This window comes from Ceratotherium simum, chromosome 17 (assembly GCF_057802395.1).
Source record: "Ceratotherium simum simum isolate JZ-2026a chromosome 17, ASM5780239v1, whole genome shotgun sequence".
NCBI lineage: Eukaryota > Metazoa > Chordata > Mammalia > Perissodactyla > Rhinocerotidae > Ceratotherium > Ceratotherium simum.
The window spans coordinates 14,448,094-14,464,367 of NC_141916.1; the positions used below are offsets into that span (position 1 = coordinate 14,448,094).

At 34.3% G+C, this 16,274-nt stretch overlaps 2 protein-coding genes across 3 annotated transcripts in view; one reads left to right on the forward strand and one right to left on the reverse strand.

Moving 5' to 3' along the window:
- The window catches only part of LACRT (lacritin), a 618,678-nt gene that overhangs the window by 12,785 nt on the left and 589,619 nt on the right, over window positions 1–16,274 (forward strand). The window lies entirely within an intron of this gene.
- On the reverse strand, window positions 7,703–12,974 carry LOC101403310 (olfactory receptor 6C74-like). Of its 2 annotated transcripts, XM_087441952.1 has the most exons (2): window positions 12,956–12,974; window positions 7,703–8,622 (listed from the first exon to the last, which is right to left on the reverse strand). In XM_087441952.1, the coding sequence occupies exons 1-2, from the start codon at window positions 12,972–12,974 to the stop codon at window positions 7,703–7,705; spliced, it is 939 nt and encodes a 312-aa protein (XP_087298078.1). The 2 variants fall into 2 exon arrangements, with proteins under 2 accessions (XP_087298078.1, XP_004429231.2); XM_004429174.2 differs by lacking the exon at window positions 12,956–12,974 and having other exon boundaries at window positions 7,703–8,650.

Below are 16,274 nucleotides of genomic sequence, written 5' to 3' on the forward strand. Positions count from 1 at the left end.
TTCATGTACCTGTTGGCGATTTGTATGTCTTTTTTTGAAAAATGTCTATTCAGGTTCTTTGCTCACTTTTTAATTGGATTATTTGTTTTTTGTTATTGAGTTTATGAAATCCTTATACATTTTGAATATTAACCCCTTATTAGATATATGGCTTGCAATAATTTCCTCCCATTCTGTAGCTTGCCTTTTCATTTTGTTGATTGTTTCCTTTGTTGTGCAGAAACTTTTTGTTTGATGCAGTCCCACTTGTTTATTTTTGCTTTTGTTGCCTGTGCGTTTGATGTCACACCCAAAAAATCATTGCCAAGACCAATGTCAAAGAGGAATATTGTTGAGCTATAAAAAAGAAGGAAATCCTGCCATTTGCCATGACTTGGATGAAGCTGGATGGCATTATGCAAATTGAAATAAGCAGACACAGAAAGAGAGATGTGACATGATCTCGCTTATATGTGAAATCTAAAAATAAAAAAGCTGAACTCATAGAAATAGAGAGCACAGAGGGTGGAATGGTCTGGGAGTGAGGGAAATGGGTAGATGCTGATCAAAGGTTATACAAGCCCATTATAAGATGAGTAAGTCCTGTGGATCTAATGTACAGCATATTGACTATAGTTAATAATACTGTATTGTATACTAGAAATATGATAGGAGAGTAGATCCTAAAGCATTCTCGTCACACACATACACAAAAATGATAACTATGGGGGGTGATACATATGTTCATTAACCTGATTGTGGTAATCACTTCTCAATGTGTATGTATATCAAATCACCACATCGTAAACTTTAAATATATACAATTTTGTTTGTCAATTATGCCTCAATAAAGCTGCAAAAAGTAAAACAAAAGAAAAAGAAAATAGATTGTGCTTGAAGCAATAACGATCCTTGAGAATGAACAAATTTTTCATTTCTTGAGGACACTGCAAAGAAACATTTTTTCACATTTTTAAAATTATAAGTTATTTTAATTAATTCCATTGGAAACTTGGAATTTCCCTGATCAGGTTATTTATGTATGCTTCTAACAATTTAGTCATAGATAAGGAATAAAATGAATCCTATCTGTGGAGCTTAAAGAGCCTACTTTGTGTACAGCTCTGTGCCTAGTGATATCACAAAGACCTGGGCAGTCAGTGTCCATTGGAAGAGCTTAAAGAAGATTACTATGACAAACACACTTAAAGTTCAATAATTATTCCAATTGCATGATGGAAATCCATTAGAAACTTTTAGTTTTACACATTGAAACTTAAGTGATGGAACTAACAGCAATAATCTCTGGAAAATGTATTCAAAAAATGAAAATCGAATTTACATTGAACATTCCTTGTTGTTGTTTCTGAACAAATTCCTCTTGAGACAACTGTAATTAAGCTGTGCAGTGGATGCAATCCCTATGGTCTCTAGTCAGAATAGAAATACTGCCTATTCCATCACCATGTTATACTGTGGAATCATAAGAAGTCTGGAAGTCCAACAAGGAAAAGAAAATTTGCCTTGTGGTTCTGGGTATGTCCTCCCATTCACAACTTCCTGTAAAATTGCACTGAGGTTGTGGAAAAGAGATGCTGTTCACTCTGGTTTCCATGGATTTTGGCTGCCTAGTCATTGGCTTATTCTTTTCAAATCAAAATGAGCAAAAATATGTATGAAAATGAACAGATAAATGACTGGAAATATACTCTCTTCCAAAATCTTAAGTGTGGCTCTAAGGAAGGTTATGGAATTGAGAAGACCAGAGTAGAGCACCTTTCTATTTTACTCTATACACTTAGGTTTTATGTCACTCCTTTACAATTAAAATGCCTTCATATATTACTTACATTATAGCTTGTGTATAGGAGTAGAATGTCAATAAGATAAAAAAAAAATCAGATTATGTAATTTAAAGCCATTGTTTTTCTAAATTTCTGTGAAAATAGCCTAAGATCCAGAACTCAAAATCAGGAAGGAATATTGCATCCATTTTCACTGGGCAGTTATTTAGAAAGGTTTAGCAAAAGGAATCTAAGTGTCTGGGTTCTCATGTCAGACCGCTGATCATAGGACAGTTCCTTTTTCTGAGGTTTGATAGACACATGTGCTAGGTGACTGGATTCCTTTAGCTTATCTGCCCTCTTTCTTGTCTCCACAGATGTCTGGTTTTGAGCCTACAATGAATGGAAACCAATCCCTCTGCACCACATTCACATTTGTAGCTTTTTCCTCTCTGGCAGAGTTACAACCTGTGCTCTTCATTGTGTTCTTAATCATCTACTTGTTTACTATGGGAGGAAACCTCATCATCATTTGCCTGATCTGGGTCACCCCTTCCCTGCACACCCCCATGTATTTCTTCCTGGTTAACCTCTCCTTCCTGGAGATGTGCTATATCACCAGTGTGGTGCCTCAGATGCTGGTGCACCTGTTGGTGGAGACGAAGACCATAAGCGTGGGAGGTTGTGCAGCTCAGATGTATGTATTTAGCATCTTGGGACTGACAGAATGCTGCCTGTTAGCAGCCATGGCTTATGACCGCTTTGCAGCTATTTGTTACCCACTACATTACACTCTCCTGATGGGCCCCCGTGTGTGTTTGAAATTGGCTGCAGCATCTTGGACCACCGGGGTGGTGGTGGAGTCAGCCCAGACGACCTGGATCTTCACTCTGCCCTTCTGTGGAGCAGGAAAGATTCAGCACTTTTTTTGTGACATCTTGCCTGTAGTGAAATTGGCTTGTGTTGATACCTCCCACAACGAAATCATGTTCTTTGCTGTCTCCATGCTCTTCATTATGAGTCCCTGTTTCCTCATTCTGTGCTCCTACACGCGCATCCTTGTAACCATCTTGGGAATCCCTTCAGCAGCTGGCAGACGCAAAGCCTTCTCCACTTGTTCTTCTCATATCCTGGTTGTTTCTCTGTTCTATGGCACTGCCTTATTCACTTATCTCCGACCTAAGACCACACACACTCCAGAAACAGACAAAGCAACTGCTCTCATGTACACAGTGGTCACACCTGCTCTGAATCCTGTTATCTATGCTTTGAGGAACAAAGAAGTAAAGGAAGCCTTTCAAAGAGTAACACAAAGGAACCCTCTGAGACAAACGACCTAAATCATCCATAGTAGCAGAAACTCACACTGTTGTTCAGAGAGGTTTCCTAAGGTTTTATGTTCCCTCTACCAGTATTAATTGTCATTAAAGTATTCATAGGATAGCAACCAGGAAACACTTAGAACTGTTCTAACTAGAGGTATATCGATTATATGTATATTGTAAAGATTTGCTTTTGTCTTCACTGTTTTTTCTATGGTTTTCTGACTCATAGAGTTCTTCTGTTGTGATTCAGTGAACATAGCATAGTGTTCAGCAAACACTACTGAAACAATGGTATGTCCAAACACCATCAAGTGAACTTTGATCTGTGACTCAAACTATATTAAAAGACTAATCCAGTAATCCATTTCCCACTGGATACAAGTTGGTAGCACATTTGCTGTGCATAATGATGAGGTAATGAAGTGGTTTGCAGATCACAACAGAATAGTCATAGCACATTGAAAGTAAGATTCTGAAGCTTCTAAAAAGATGATAAAAAAAGTGATTGAGTTGCACCAACACTCTAGGAAATTGTTTGGTCTTCGTCACCGTGGTTATTGGGAATTTAGGAATACAGAACACTGTGAATGAGATTTCCAAGAAGGAGAAACTTTGGAGGAAGAAATACATTAAAATCTTTAGGCAGGGATTCAGCAAAGTAAAGAGTATTAAGTTCCCCATCATGCTCAACATTGTACTTGAGAAATAGAAACAGGGAAATAACAGTTTGCAGCAAAGCTTCATCTGTAAGTCCAAGCCGAATGAACTCTATGTCTATTGATTGGTTCTTATTTCCCTTTTACAAGTCTCATCAAAACTACACAATAAAGATGATGAAACTAGCAATAACAGTGAGTTTTTTTTCGTTTTCAAAATATGCGTACAACCACGGAAAGACACTTTTGCAGAATCATGTCCATTATTTTTTTTTCCTGCATAAAATGTCATGTGATAGCTAAAGTCATGTAACGGATTAGCATAGACATCATTGTATCCTGAGAGATATTCCCTTTTTATGAACTTGTAGAGTTCCTATTTGCCAAAGTGCAATGTACCTGATTGTTTCCAATTTGACTCCTTACCATATGGATATTTTAAAGAATCAGGGCATGTAAATCACATGAATTACATTTTCTACTGATATGAGAGAAAAAATGATTGAAGTACATTCTAAACATCAGTGTCAATTATAACCCATGTTCCAAAAGCTGCTCCTCAACAATGGACTTTTAAGTCCATGTTATATGTACCAATGTTATGCTTTTCATATTTTATTTTTCATCCAGTTCCTAAATTTAACCTATAACCTCTGAATATCATTCTATACATTTACTCAATGAAGAAAAATCTTGTTTATTATTTTTTATCATTATCCTACTTTTTGCTAAAAGTATCAATCTACTTCTTTTTTTATCATTTGATATTAAGTCCAAGAAATGAGTTGATGGTTTCCTAAATCTATATGATATATGGGAAGAAACGTAAGTATAGGAAAACTAAATAAAAGAGAAATCAAAAATGCTTTCCTTAACTTCATCTTCCTTAATGATACATACAATGATATGTATCACTTATAATTTACAATTCCTTCAACTAATTTTTTGTACAAACCATAAGAAGTTGATCTGCATATCTAGGTGATTTTCAAAACCAGATTTAGGTATTGTTGCAATTAATATGTTGGCCCATTCCTGATGAGGCAGTGGTCTTCAATAGTTTCTTATGATCCTTACTGTATTATTTTTGCAAACATCTTCATTACTTTTAACTCTTTGAGTTCTACATTTTCTTTAGGTTAAAATATTTATTTTGCCATTTAAAAATTGGCCAGATTTACCTAAACAGACATTTTTTTAATATGTCCTAGCAGAACTATCCTGGAAGTTAAAATTGTTGAAAATCGTTGGATCCTGTACTTATCCATATTATTATCCATATTATTTTTACATTATTATTTAACTCTTTAATATTCTATTATAGGTACTCTATGACTAGCATTTCTTTGATGTACTTATTTAATTGTTTTCTCTAAGGTCCCAACTTAAGCACCTGTTAGGAAGAACATTAATTTTATTCATTTCTCCATTTTTCTTCATCTATCTCCATGTATTATATTTCTCCCTTACAAATCATTACTTCACATTATTACTACTACTGGTAATCTTTTACTAATCATTACATAATCCATTATGCCTCAGTTGGAGTAATGAAAACTAAGCTTTCCTGGCTTTTAATTTTCACGATTCTATTTTTTAGCTCTGTGTATTTCAAACGGCCTTATCCTTAGTGAGCTATCTGTTGCTCCTATGCATAAAGCTAATAATAATGATTATTTCACACTGTTGTTTCCAGAATTACATATAAAACACCTACCAGTGCCTGTAATTTAGTGAGTAGTCAACAAAATAGAGATCTTGTTTTTTTAATTACTATTTTATAGAGGTCATATTGGCTTATAACATTGTGCAAATATCAGATGTACATTATTATGTATCAGTTTCTATTATACTGCTTCGTGTTCACCACCAATAGTCTAGTTTTTACCCATCACCATACATCCAGAGATCTTATTTTTATATCACATTTGTTGTTCAGCTTCCCTCACTAGATAAGAAAAGCTGAAAGCATTTCAGGGGAAAGCATTTCAAGGGAAAGCATTTCAGCATTTCAGGTGGAAGCCCTCTTAAGATATAAGTTGTGCCTGTATTTAAGAAGCCATGTTAAAAAAAAAAAAAACTAATACAACATTATATGTCAATTATATCTCAATAAAACAGGGAAAAAAAAAAGAAGCTATGTTACTTGTTCAAGACCTAACTTTAAAAAAAAAAAAAAAAAACAACACTATCAAACTACCTGGGGATTCAGAATTCAGAGGCCAATGGTAGTGGTTCTATTAGATATAACGTGAGGTGATACGTCATAGACTGACTGAAGTGCTGGAGAAGACAGATGATGTAACTTTAATCTGCCTGAGAGTGGGAAGAAGTGGGAATGGGGAAATCTTAGTTCAGCAGTGCTAGACCCTTATCAAGAGTTACAGAATATCCTTTATGGTCAATGTAGTAGATGACAGACGTTTAAAAATACACAAATAAAGCATTTGAGAATAGCTCAGTAATAAATTAGTGGTTTAACTTGAATAATATAATTTAAGCAAACTCATCCTGGTTGATGCATAACTGAATCAAAATGAAAATATATATTTAGAGAGGCTTAGGTTTTACTTTTATTAGATTGTCTCAATATGTTATATGTACTTTTTTTGTTTTATATGCTATTAAGATTTCTAAAAGTTAGATAATGCTCCAGGATTATTAGATCTATTTTCTCTTAATGGGAAAAGTATATACATAAATGATCAAGGAAAAATATAGTCAGTTGTTTAAATAACCATTATTCCTGAAATCATGATCATGACTCAAATATATTTTAAGATCCAGTTCATTAACAAATTGTACAGAAATCTGTACAACTGTCCAGTCAATTACATACTGTATGTATTTTTCTCCCTAGCTATATTTTATTCTGCTCTTTAGACAGTATTTTCAAACATATTTCTTCAAGTCAAGACCTCCAGTTAAAATAAAAAGGAAGTAAAAACGAAATTATGGCCTAATGCATACACATTTTTGGAAAAAATCATGAAATGTGATGTGTATCTGTGAAAACATTTTTTATTATATTTAAATTCTGGTCATGACACAGAAATAGATTTGAGGTCTTGAAATTCCAGATTATGACCTGCAGTTCAAAATTCCGTAGAAAACACCTCATTTTACTATTTTGGTTTCACTGGCAGGATATATGGCTATATATGTGTACACATATATATATAGAGAGAGAGAGAGACATATGGCAATCTGAAAAGAATAAATACATTGAGGTAGCATTGTTCTGCTTATGTAAGCTCATTTACAAGCAGTTTCAATTAGTTTCAGAAGTATCCCAAGTTATTGAAAGGAGTTTTTTGGGTGTGAGTACACCAAATAAATATTGCATTTCGTTAGTAATTTTTAAAATAAATCAGTAAGATAAATTTTTAATCTATAATTGAAATATTTGTAAATGTTAACAATTCTCTAACAGAAACTAAACAACCGGTTTCTGTGGAATGTACTTTAATACAATGATCATCTTTTTTTAGTAGACAAACATTTTCTAATTTGAACATCAACACTGACGGTTAATTTCTGCTGCAGTTTTATTTTCATTTCATTAAATAGAGTATGGAACAATAAATTGATAGTACTACAAAAAACATAAATGAAAATTAGTTTTAAGTATGTTGTAACTAAGTACAAATAAAGAATGGTAATAACTTTTACATTGCACGCTCATTAAATATAACTTGAAAAATATTTTATATTCTTGACTAACTAGAATTGGAAGACAAAAAACACAGATTGAAAAACTTAGCTCACTTTCTTTAAGATATTCAGAGGAAAAGGAAGTGAGATGTGAAAATAATGCTTGAAAAGAAATATGATGAATATCAAAGAAATGAAAGCTAACAAAAGGGGGGGAACTATGTATTAGAAGCTACAATTAGATATACTGGTATTATTACAGACTCTTTTGCTCACTTCCTTTGTATATAATGCAATAGGATATTCATTTGTTTAAGAAAGAAGCAATCCTCTGTATCATATTCATGAAGGCTTTTTTCACTTGTTGGTTCCGTAAAGTGTAGATGAAAGGATTCAAAAGTGGGGCAATGGAGGTATTGAGCACTGCAATTCCCTTGGAGAAAGATATTCTTTGTTTAACTGATGGTTTAACATACATGAAGATACAGCTGCCATAAGAAAGGGATATCACAATCATGTGAGAAGAACATGTTGAAAAGGCCTTTCTCCTCTGACTAGCTGCAGGAATTCTTAGAATGGTCAAGGCAATGTAGGTATATGATATTATCACCATTACCAACGTGACCAGGAGTGTCACTGAAGCAGAAATAAATCCCATTGTCTCTATGAGCTGTGTGTCTGAGCAGGAGATCTGCATGAGGGGAGTCGTGTCACAGTAGAAATGATCAACAATGTTGGAGGCACAGAAGTCCAGCTCTAGACCTAACAGGAGAGGTACAAAGATGGTAAAGAACCCAGCAAGCCAACAACTGAGGACGAGCTGTGTGCAGATTTTACTGTTCATGATGATTGTGTAATGTAGGGGCTTACAGATGGCAACATAGTGGTCATAGGACATACATGCCAGCAGGTAAAATTCAGATGCTCCAAGAAGGAAAGCAAAAAACACTTGAGCAACACAACTGTTATAAGAAATAGTTTTGTCCCCAGTTGCCATAGTAGCCAGAAATTTAGGGATGCATGTAGTAGTGTAGGAAATTTCTAAGAACGAAAAATTCCTCAGGAAAAAATACATGGGGGTCTTAAGGTGAGTGTCCACCAGGGTGAGTGTGATGATGGTCAGATTGCCAGTGATGCTTAGCAAGTAGATGAGAAGCAGGAAGAGAAATAACACAACTTTCAACTGTGGATCATCAGTCAAACCTGCTAGGATAAACAGTGTTACTCTTGTATGGTTTCCCATTACCATCCTCCCCTTGTCCAGGTCTAAACAGAAACAAAAAGGAAAGAAGATGATGACCCCAATGGAACAATAACAGTGATAATTAGAGTGTAGGACAAGTTAGCAAAGCGATGTTTCAGATGGAGTAACACAGTGCTCATCCGTGTTTTAAAGATGGCTCTGCCAGGAAGAATACTAGTTTAATTTCTAGAATATCTGAACAGAGAATTCAACCTTTAGTTTGCAATTCAACCAGATAATAATCTGTATAATGGTAGTAATTGTTGATTGTTTTTATGTGACTAAATTAGAGAGATATAGTGGGCCTTTTAAAGCATAGAAAAATGCTTCTTCTCTCTTGATAGCATGCAAGAGTTGTTACAACATGACATTTCCTGTTCATTTAAAGAAATTTGCACTCTAGAACCACAACGACACCTGTCATAACAAGTACTTCAGCCTATGTTTTGAATTTAACACACATGTACACACAAAGCTAGCCATAATCAATACACAGGGCTTATATAATTTGACCAGTTTACTCAACTAATCAAACTCAAATGTCTGATTCCTGTGTCATTTACTTTCATAGCTAATGAAATCCAATATTGATAAGTGAATATGAGGCAGTGGGAATAACTTTATTTTCTGTTATTATTAATATTTCCATTCCCTCAATCTCTGTTATCACCCCCACCCTTCCCACTTTGTTCTCCAAAACAAAATCAGCTGGCACAGCCTGGAAATATCCTTGTGTCTGGCAAGAATCTGCAGTTTTCTTCTGCAGGTTGTGGTGTTGAAAATGGACCAGGTAAAGAAAAGAGAAAAGTGAGATAAAAGGATGTCGAAGCAAAGAGAAATATATAAATATGAGTTCATGAAATTGAATGGGGTTGGAGAAGTAAAGAGAAGAGAAAGGTAAAGACAAAGTTGTATGGAAATCCCTAGACCTAAGAAGGATTTTTTAAAGATAGGATAGTGGGTTTGAGGAAAAAATTAAAAGAAGATTAAAAATACGTGAATTTGGGGCCGATCCAGTGCCATAGTGGTTAAGTTCCATGTGCTCCACATCAACAGCCCAGGTTCAGTTCCTGGGCATGGACCCTCACCACTCATCGTGCCTGCTGTGACAGTGACCCACAGATGTTAGGTCAGGGTGAATCTTCCTCAAGCAAAAAAAAAAAGAGAGAGGAAGATTGGCAATAGATGATAGCTCAGAGCAAATCTTCCTCAGGAAAAATAATATATATATATGTAAATTAGTAAGTAAATCTTTAAAGATTTAAAATGTGTCAATTAGTAAGTAAAATTTTTAAAATAAAAATATGTAAATTATTAAGTAAAAATATGTAACAAGTAAAAATTATGAGGACAAAATTGTTTACCAATGAAATTTTCTCTGTCTGCTTCTATTTGTTCTACTTACTATTTTGTTCTTTGTCTAAAATGCAGACTGAAAACATGAGTAATTTTGAGATCAGCATGGTCAAAAAGAGATGAGGAGTGAGTATTTGATAAATTTCAACACATAATGAACCACAGAATAATCTTGACACAAATTTTAGGAGGCATATACTTCCCTATCATAAGGATACTCAAATGTTTGGCTAACACATAATTAAAGAAATATTAACTATAGATAGCTCTTCTCAACGCACGGCATACGTTAACTGAGACAGTCATGCTGTTCAAGTTTGCACGGCTAGCAAATTGGAGATCAGGATTAAGTTTGAAAGAGTGTACTTTCCAAAGTTGTCTTCTTAAAAGTATAACATTTTGTACAAATAATTATAGGCCAAATAATGGTGTATTTCTTTAAAAAAAAAGATTAATGATTATCTCTAAGGAAAATTTCCTTCCTCAGTATCTTCATCATTAAGCAAATAAAATGATTAAGGTTTGGTGATGGGCACTAAGTAAGACAATGTTTTCTGTCTTGACGATATCAAGATAATTATTTCCAACCTCTAAAAGATACATTATTATTAGAAAGGCATATACATAAATAAAAATAAACATACAAGGACAAGTAAAAGCTGTTTCCAGTAATATCTAGAGGAGTTTACAGGAGGATTCTAAGATAAAAAAATGAGATCTGGCATCAAAATAATGTTAATAATGTAGACACATATGGGTGAAAAGAAATGACAGTTATTTTTCACTGACATTCCTTTTACATTCACAAAATTGTGAAGTACTCTATTACAATTTTTCTTCATTTACACAAATTACTCAACGGCAACAACTGCAGGAATGCATATATCTAAAACACCTACATCAGAATTATGTGACACTATTTCTTTGTCCAACTTCAACAATTACACGCACCAACTATCCCCATCACATACTATAAAAACATTAACAAAATTCACATTATCACACCATTAGAAGTCAGGCCTATGAATGCAAAGATGTTTAGTTGTGTTAGATATTGTGAATATCACATAAGTTTAAAAAAGGAAAAGTTTTTCAGTGCTAAATTTTTATTATATTTCATTATTTTTCTTTCACCATTTTCTCTAAATCAAAATTTAAAAAGTTAGAAAATATAAGATTAATACTTTAATGGTAAAAATGGAACAAAAGTGGAGTAAAGTATATCTAACAGAAAATATGATCTTTAAATTTTAGACATACCAATTTTTGTCATCCTTTTGAGTCCTAAAGCAGTCTACCAAAAACACTTTGAAACTCAAACACCTTTTTAAAGAAGATATATACACAGATTTATTCAGACAAAATCATCTTTGCTTCAGTATTTAACTCTTTTACTATCTTACTGAACAGAGCACGATGATTTTCCATTGTTTTCTGAATGGATCTCACTCTACCCCACAATCTATGAGCGTTTCTACTTATCTATAAATGGCAAATTTGTAAATGGTTTAATTAGCTTTTTTTTTCCTTTGGTGAGGAAGATTGGCCCTGAGCTAACATCTGTTACCAATCTTCCTCTTTTTGCGGAGGAAGGTTAGCCCTGAGTTAACATCTGTGCCCATCTTCCTCTATTTTGCATGTGGGATGCCACCATAGCATGGCTTAATGAGCAGTGCATAGGTCCGTGCCCAGGATCTGAATCTGCGAACCCCAGGCCACGGAAGTGGAGTGTGCGAAGTTAACCACTATACCACTGGCCAGTCCCTTGATTAGCTATTTTTATTTAGCAGATTTTTAGACTAATGTATTAAATTTACCCCATTACTACAATTTATTTATTTATATTTTGAATACTTTTCTAAGTATTACCTACAATGTCATATAAAATTAATCAACACTTGATCCTATGGAGTATTTATGCTTTCTGAGCCCTAAAGGAAAATATCTAAAGATTATGAAAATTCTCAGGAGGATTTGAGATCCAAGAACACCATTCCCAAAGGATCACAAATTTACGTTATACAAGCCTTCCCAGGCACTAAATATTTAAAAATAAAAATGTAATTTAAAAAAAACTGCTTTTAATTATGTCTCCAGAGAATTCAGCATAGATTTATTTCCCTAGTATGTCTTTGTCCTCCCACACATTCATGTTTTGAAATCCCACATTCATAGATAAGGATTTGGAAGCAGGAAAAAAAAGAAAAGATTATTTTCATTGGTAATGAAAAGTGACAATATAAGATGGAGAACTAAGCCTGTCATAGAAAAAATTGTACCTAAGGCTAAATGCACCATTATTAATTCCTCAGACACACCTAACACTTCATGTCCTGTATGTCCTTCAGTTTCTATTCTGAAAGCTGTTTTTTCTCCAAATAGTCTTTGAGATATTGTCTGGTGGGTCCTAAATTGATATTTCATAATAACTAAGCATTCTCCCCTTCTTCAGTATTAATAGAGCATTTATCTATGTATATAGCTAGCCTTCCTGCAACTTGTGGTGGCCATGTGACTAAATTCTGTCCAAACGATGTAAACGGAGATAATCTGTGGAATTTCCATGAATATCTCTAGATATCTATGTATTTGTTTGTTTGTTGTTATTTTATCTTCCACTTATAAGTGAAATTATAGGGTATTTGACTTTCTCCACCTGACTTATTTTGCTTAGCTTAATACCTTCAAGACCTGTCCATATTGTTGCAAATTACAAGATTTAACCTTTTTTATGGCTGAGTAATATTCCATTGTGTATCTGGACCACATCTTCTTTATCTAGTCATCCATCGATGGGCATTTAGGTTGTTTCCAAGTCTTGGCTATTGTAACTAATGCTGCATTGAACATAGGGATGCAAATATCTTTTGGCTTTCCTGTTTTCGTATTCTTTAGATAAATACCAAGAGGTGGAAGAGCTGGATCATATGGTAGCTCTATTCTGAATGTTTTGAGGACTCTCCATACTGTTTTCCATAGAGGTTGCAGCAGCTTACATTCCCACCAGCAGTGTATGAGAGTTCCCTTCTCTCCACATCCTCTCCAACACTTGTTGTTTCTTGTCTTGTTAATTACAGCCATTCTGACAGGCATGAGATGATATCTCATTCTAGTTTTGATTTGCATTTCCCTGATGATTAGGGATATTGAACACCTTTTTAGGTGCCTATTGGCCATCTGTACATCTTCTTTGGAAAAATGTGTGTTCAGATCCTCTGCCCAAATTGAGTTGTTTGTTTTTTGCTTGTTGAGTTCTATGAATGCTTTATATATTTTGGATATTAACTCTGTATGGGATATATAATTTGCAAATATCTTTTCCCAATTGTTAGATTGTCTTTTGGTTTGTTGATGGTTTCCATTGCTGTGCAGAAGCTTTTTAGTTTGATGTAGTCCCATTTGTTAATTTTTTCTTTTGTTTCCTTGCCTGGTGAGACATGGTATTCAAAAAGATACTGCTAAGGCCAATGTTGAAGTGCATACTGCCTATGTTTTCTTCTAGAAGTTTTAAAGTTTCAGGTCTTACATTCAAATCTTCAATCCATTTTGATTTAATTTTTGTGTATGGTGTAAGATAATGGTCTACTTTTATTCTTTTGCATGTGGCTGTCCAGTTTTCCCAATACCATTTATTGAAGAGACTTTCCTTTCTCCATTGTATGTTCCTGGTTCCCTCGTCAAAAATTAGTTGTCTGTTGATGTGTGGGTTTTTTTTCTGGGCTTTCAATTTTGTTCCATTGATCTGTGTGTCTGTTTTTGTGGCTGTACCATGCTGTTTTGATTACTATAGGTTTATAGATTTTTGAAATCAGGGAGCGTGGTATCTCCAGCTTTGTTCTTTTTTCTCAGGATTTCTGTGGCTATTTAGGGTCTTTTGTTGCTCCATGTAAATTTTAGGATTCCTTGTTCTAGTTCCATGAAAATATTGTTGGGACATTGATAGGGATTGCGTTGAATCTGTAGATGGCTTTAGGAAGTATGGACATTTTAACTAAGTTAATTTTCCAATCCGTGAACACAGAATATGTGTTCTTTCCATTTCTTTGTGTCTTCTTCGATTTTTTAAACAATGCTTTATAGTTTTCAGTGTACAGGTCTTTCACTTCTGGTTAAATTTATTCCTCAGTTTCACTCTTTTTTGCGTGTGATTGTAATTGGGATTGTATTCTTAATTAGTCCTTATGCTATTTCCTTGTTAATGTATAGAAATGTAACTGATTTTTGTTTGTTGATTTTTCACCCTGCAACTTTGCTGTATTAGCTTATTATTTCTAATAATTTTTTTGTGGATTCTTTAGGGTTTTCTGTATATGAAATCATGTCATTTGTGACAGTTTTACTTCTTTCTTTCCAGTTTAGATCCCTTTTATTTATTTTGCTTGCCTGATTGCTCTGGCTAAGACTTCCAATACTATGTTAAATAAGTGTGGCAAAAGTGTGTATCCTTGTCTTGTTTCTGTTCTCAGTGGGATGGCTTTCAGTTTTTCACAATTGAGTATGATGTTAGCTGTAGTTTTGTCATATATGGCCTTTATTATGCCGAGGTACTTACCTTCTATACCCATTTTATTCAGAGTTTTTATTATAAAAGGCTGCTGTATCTTGTCAAATGCGTTCTCTGCATCTATTGAGGTTATCATGTGATTTTTATTCTCCATTTTGTTAATGTGTATAATGTTGATTGATTTGTGGATGTTGAACCATCCTTGCATCCCTAGAATAAATCCCACTTGATCACGTTGTATGATCTTTTTAATGTATTGTTGTGTTCAATTTGCTAGTATTTTGTTGAGGATTTTTGCATCAATGTTCATCAGTGATATTGGCCCGTAATTTCTTTTTTTTGTGTTGTCTTTGTCTGGTTTTGGCATGAGGGTAATGTTGGCCCTGTAGAATGAGTTATGAAGCATCCCTTCCTCTTCAAATTTTTAGAAGAGTTTGAGAAGGATAGATATTAAGTCTTCTTTGAATATTTGGTAGGATTCACCGGGAAAGCTATCTGGTCTTAGAAGTTTGTTTTTTGGAAGGTTTTGATTATTGTTTTGACCTCCTTACTAGTGATCAGTCTATTCATATTCTCTATTTCTTCTTCTTTTTTTTTTTTTAATAATTTTATTTATTTATTTTTCCCCCAAAGCCCCAGTAGATAGTTGTATGTCATAGTTGCACATCCTTCTAGTTGCTGTATGTGGGACGCAGCCCCAGCATGGCCGGAGAAGCGGTGCATCGGTGCGTGCCCAGGACACGAACCCGGGCCACCAGCAGCGGAGCGTGTGCACTTAACCACTAAGCCACGGGGGCCGGCCCTCTATATCTTCTTGATTCAGTTTTGTAAGGTTGTACGATTCTAAGAATTTATCCATTTCTTTTAGATTACCCAGTTAGTTGGCATATAGGTTTTCATAGTATTCTCTTACAATCCTTTGTATTTCTGTGGTGCCCATTTTAATTTCTCCTGTGTCATTTCTGATCATATGTATTTGAGATTTTTCTCTTTTTTTCTGGGTAAGTCTAGCTAAAGGTTTGTCAATTTTTTTGATCTTTTCAAAGAATGAGCTCTTAGTTTCATTGATTTTTTTCGTTTGTTTTTTTAGTCTCTATTTCATTCATATCCACTCTGGTTTTTATTATTTCTTTCTTTCTACTTGTTTTGGGCTTTGTTCTTTTCCTTTAGTTCCTTTAGTTCCTTTAGAGTACAGTTAGATTGTTTATTTGAGGTTTTTATTGTTATTTGAGGTAGGCCTGTATTGCTATAAACTTCTCTTTTGGTACTGCTTTTGCTGTATGCCCTAGGTTTTAGTACATAGTATTTTCATTTTCACTTGTCTCCAGGTATTTTTTATTTCTCCTTTTATTTCTTCATTGACCCAGTAGTTGTTCAGTAGCATTTTGTTTAATCTCCTCGTATTTGTGGCTTTTTCAGTTTTCTTCTCATAATGGATTTCTAGTTTCATACCATTGCGGTTTAGGAAAGATGCTTGGTATTATTTCAGTCTTCTTAAATTTACTGAGACTTGTTTTATGACCTCATATGTGATCTATCCTGGATAACGTTCCATATGCATTTGAAAAGAATGTGTATTCTGCAGTTTGGGGATGGAATGTTCTGTGTATATCAACTAACTCCATCTAGTCTAATGTGTCATTTAAGCCCAATATTTCCTTATTCATCTTCTGTTTGGATGATCTATCCATTGATGTAACTGGAGTGTTCAAGTCCCCTACCATTGTTGTGTTACTGTCAATTTTTCCTCTTACATCTGTTAATAATTGCTTT

Excerpts from the sequence above, each read along its gene's own strand:
- LOC101403310 (XM_004429174.2), bottom strand. The coding sequence starts at position 8,647 with ATGGTAATGGGAAACCATACAAGAGTAACACTGTTTATCCTAGCAGGT.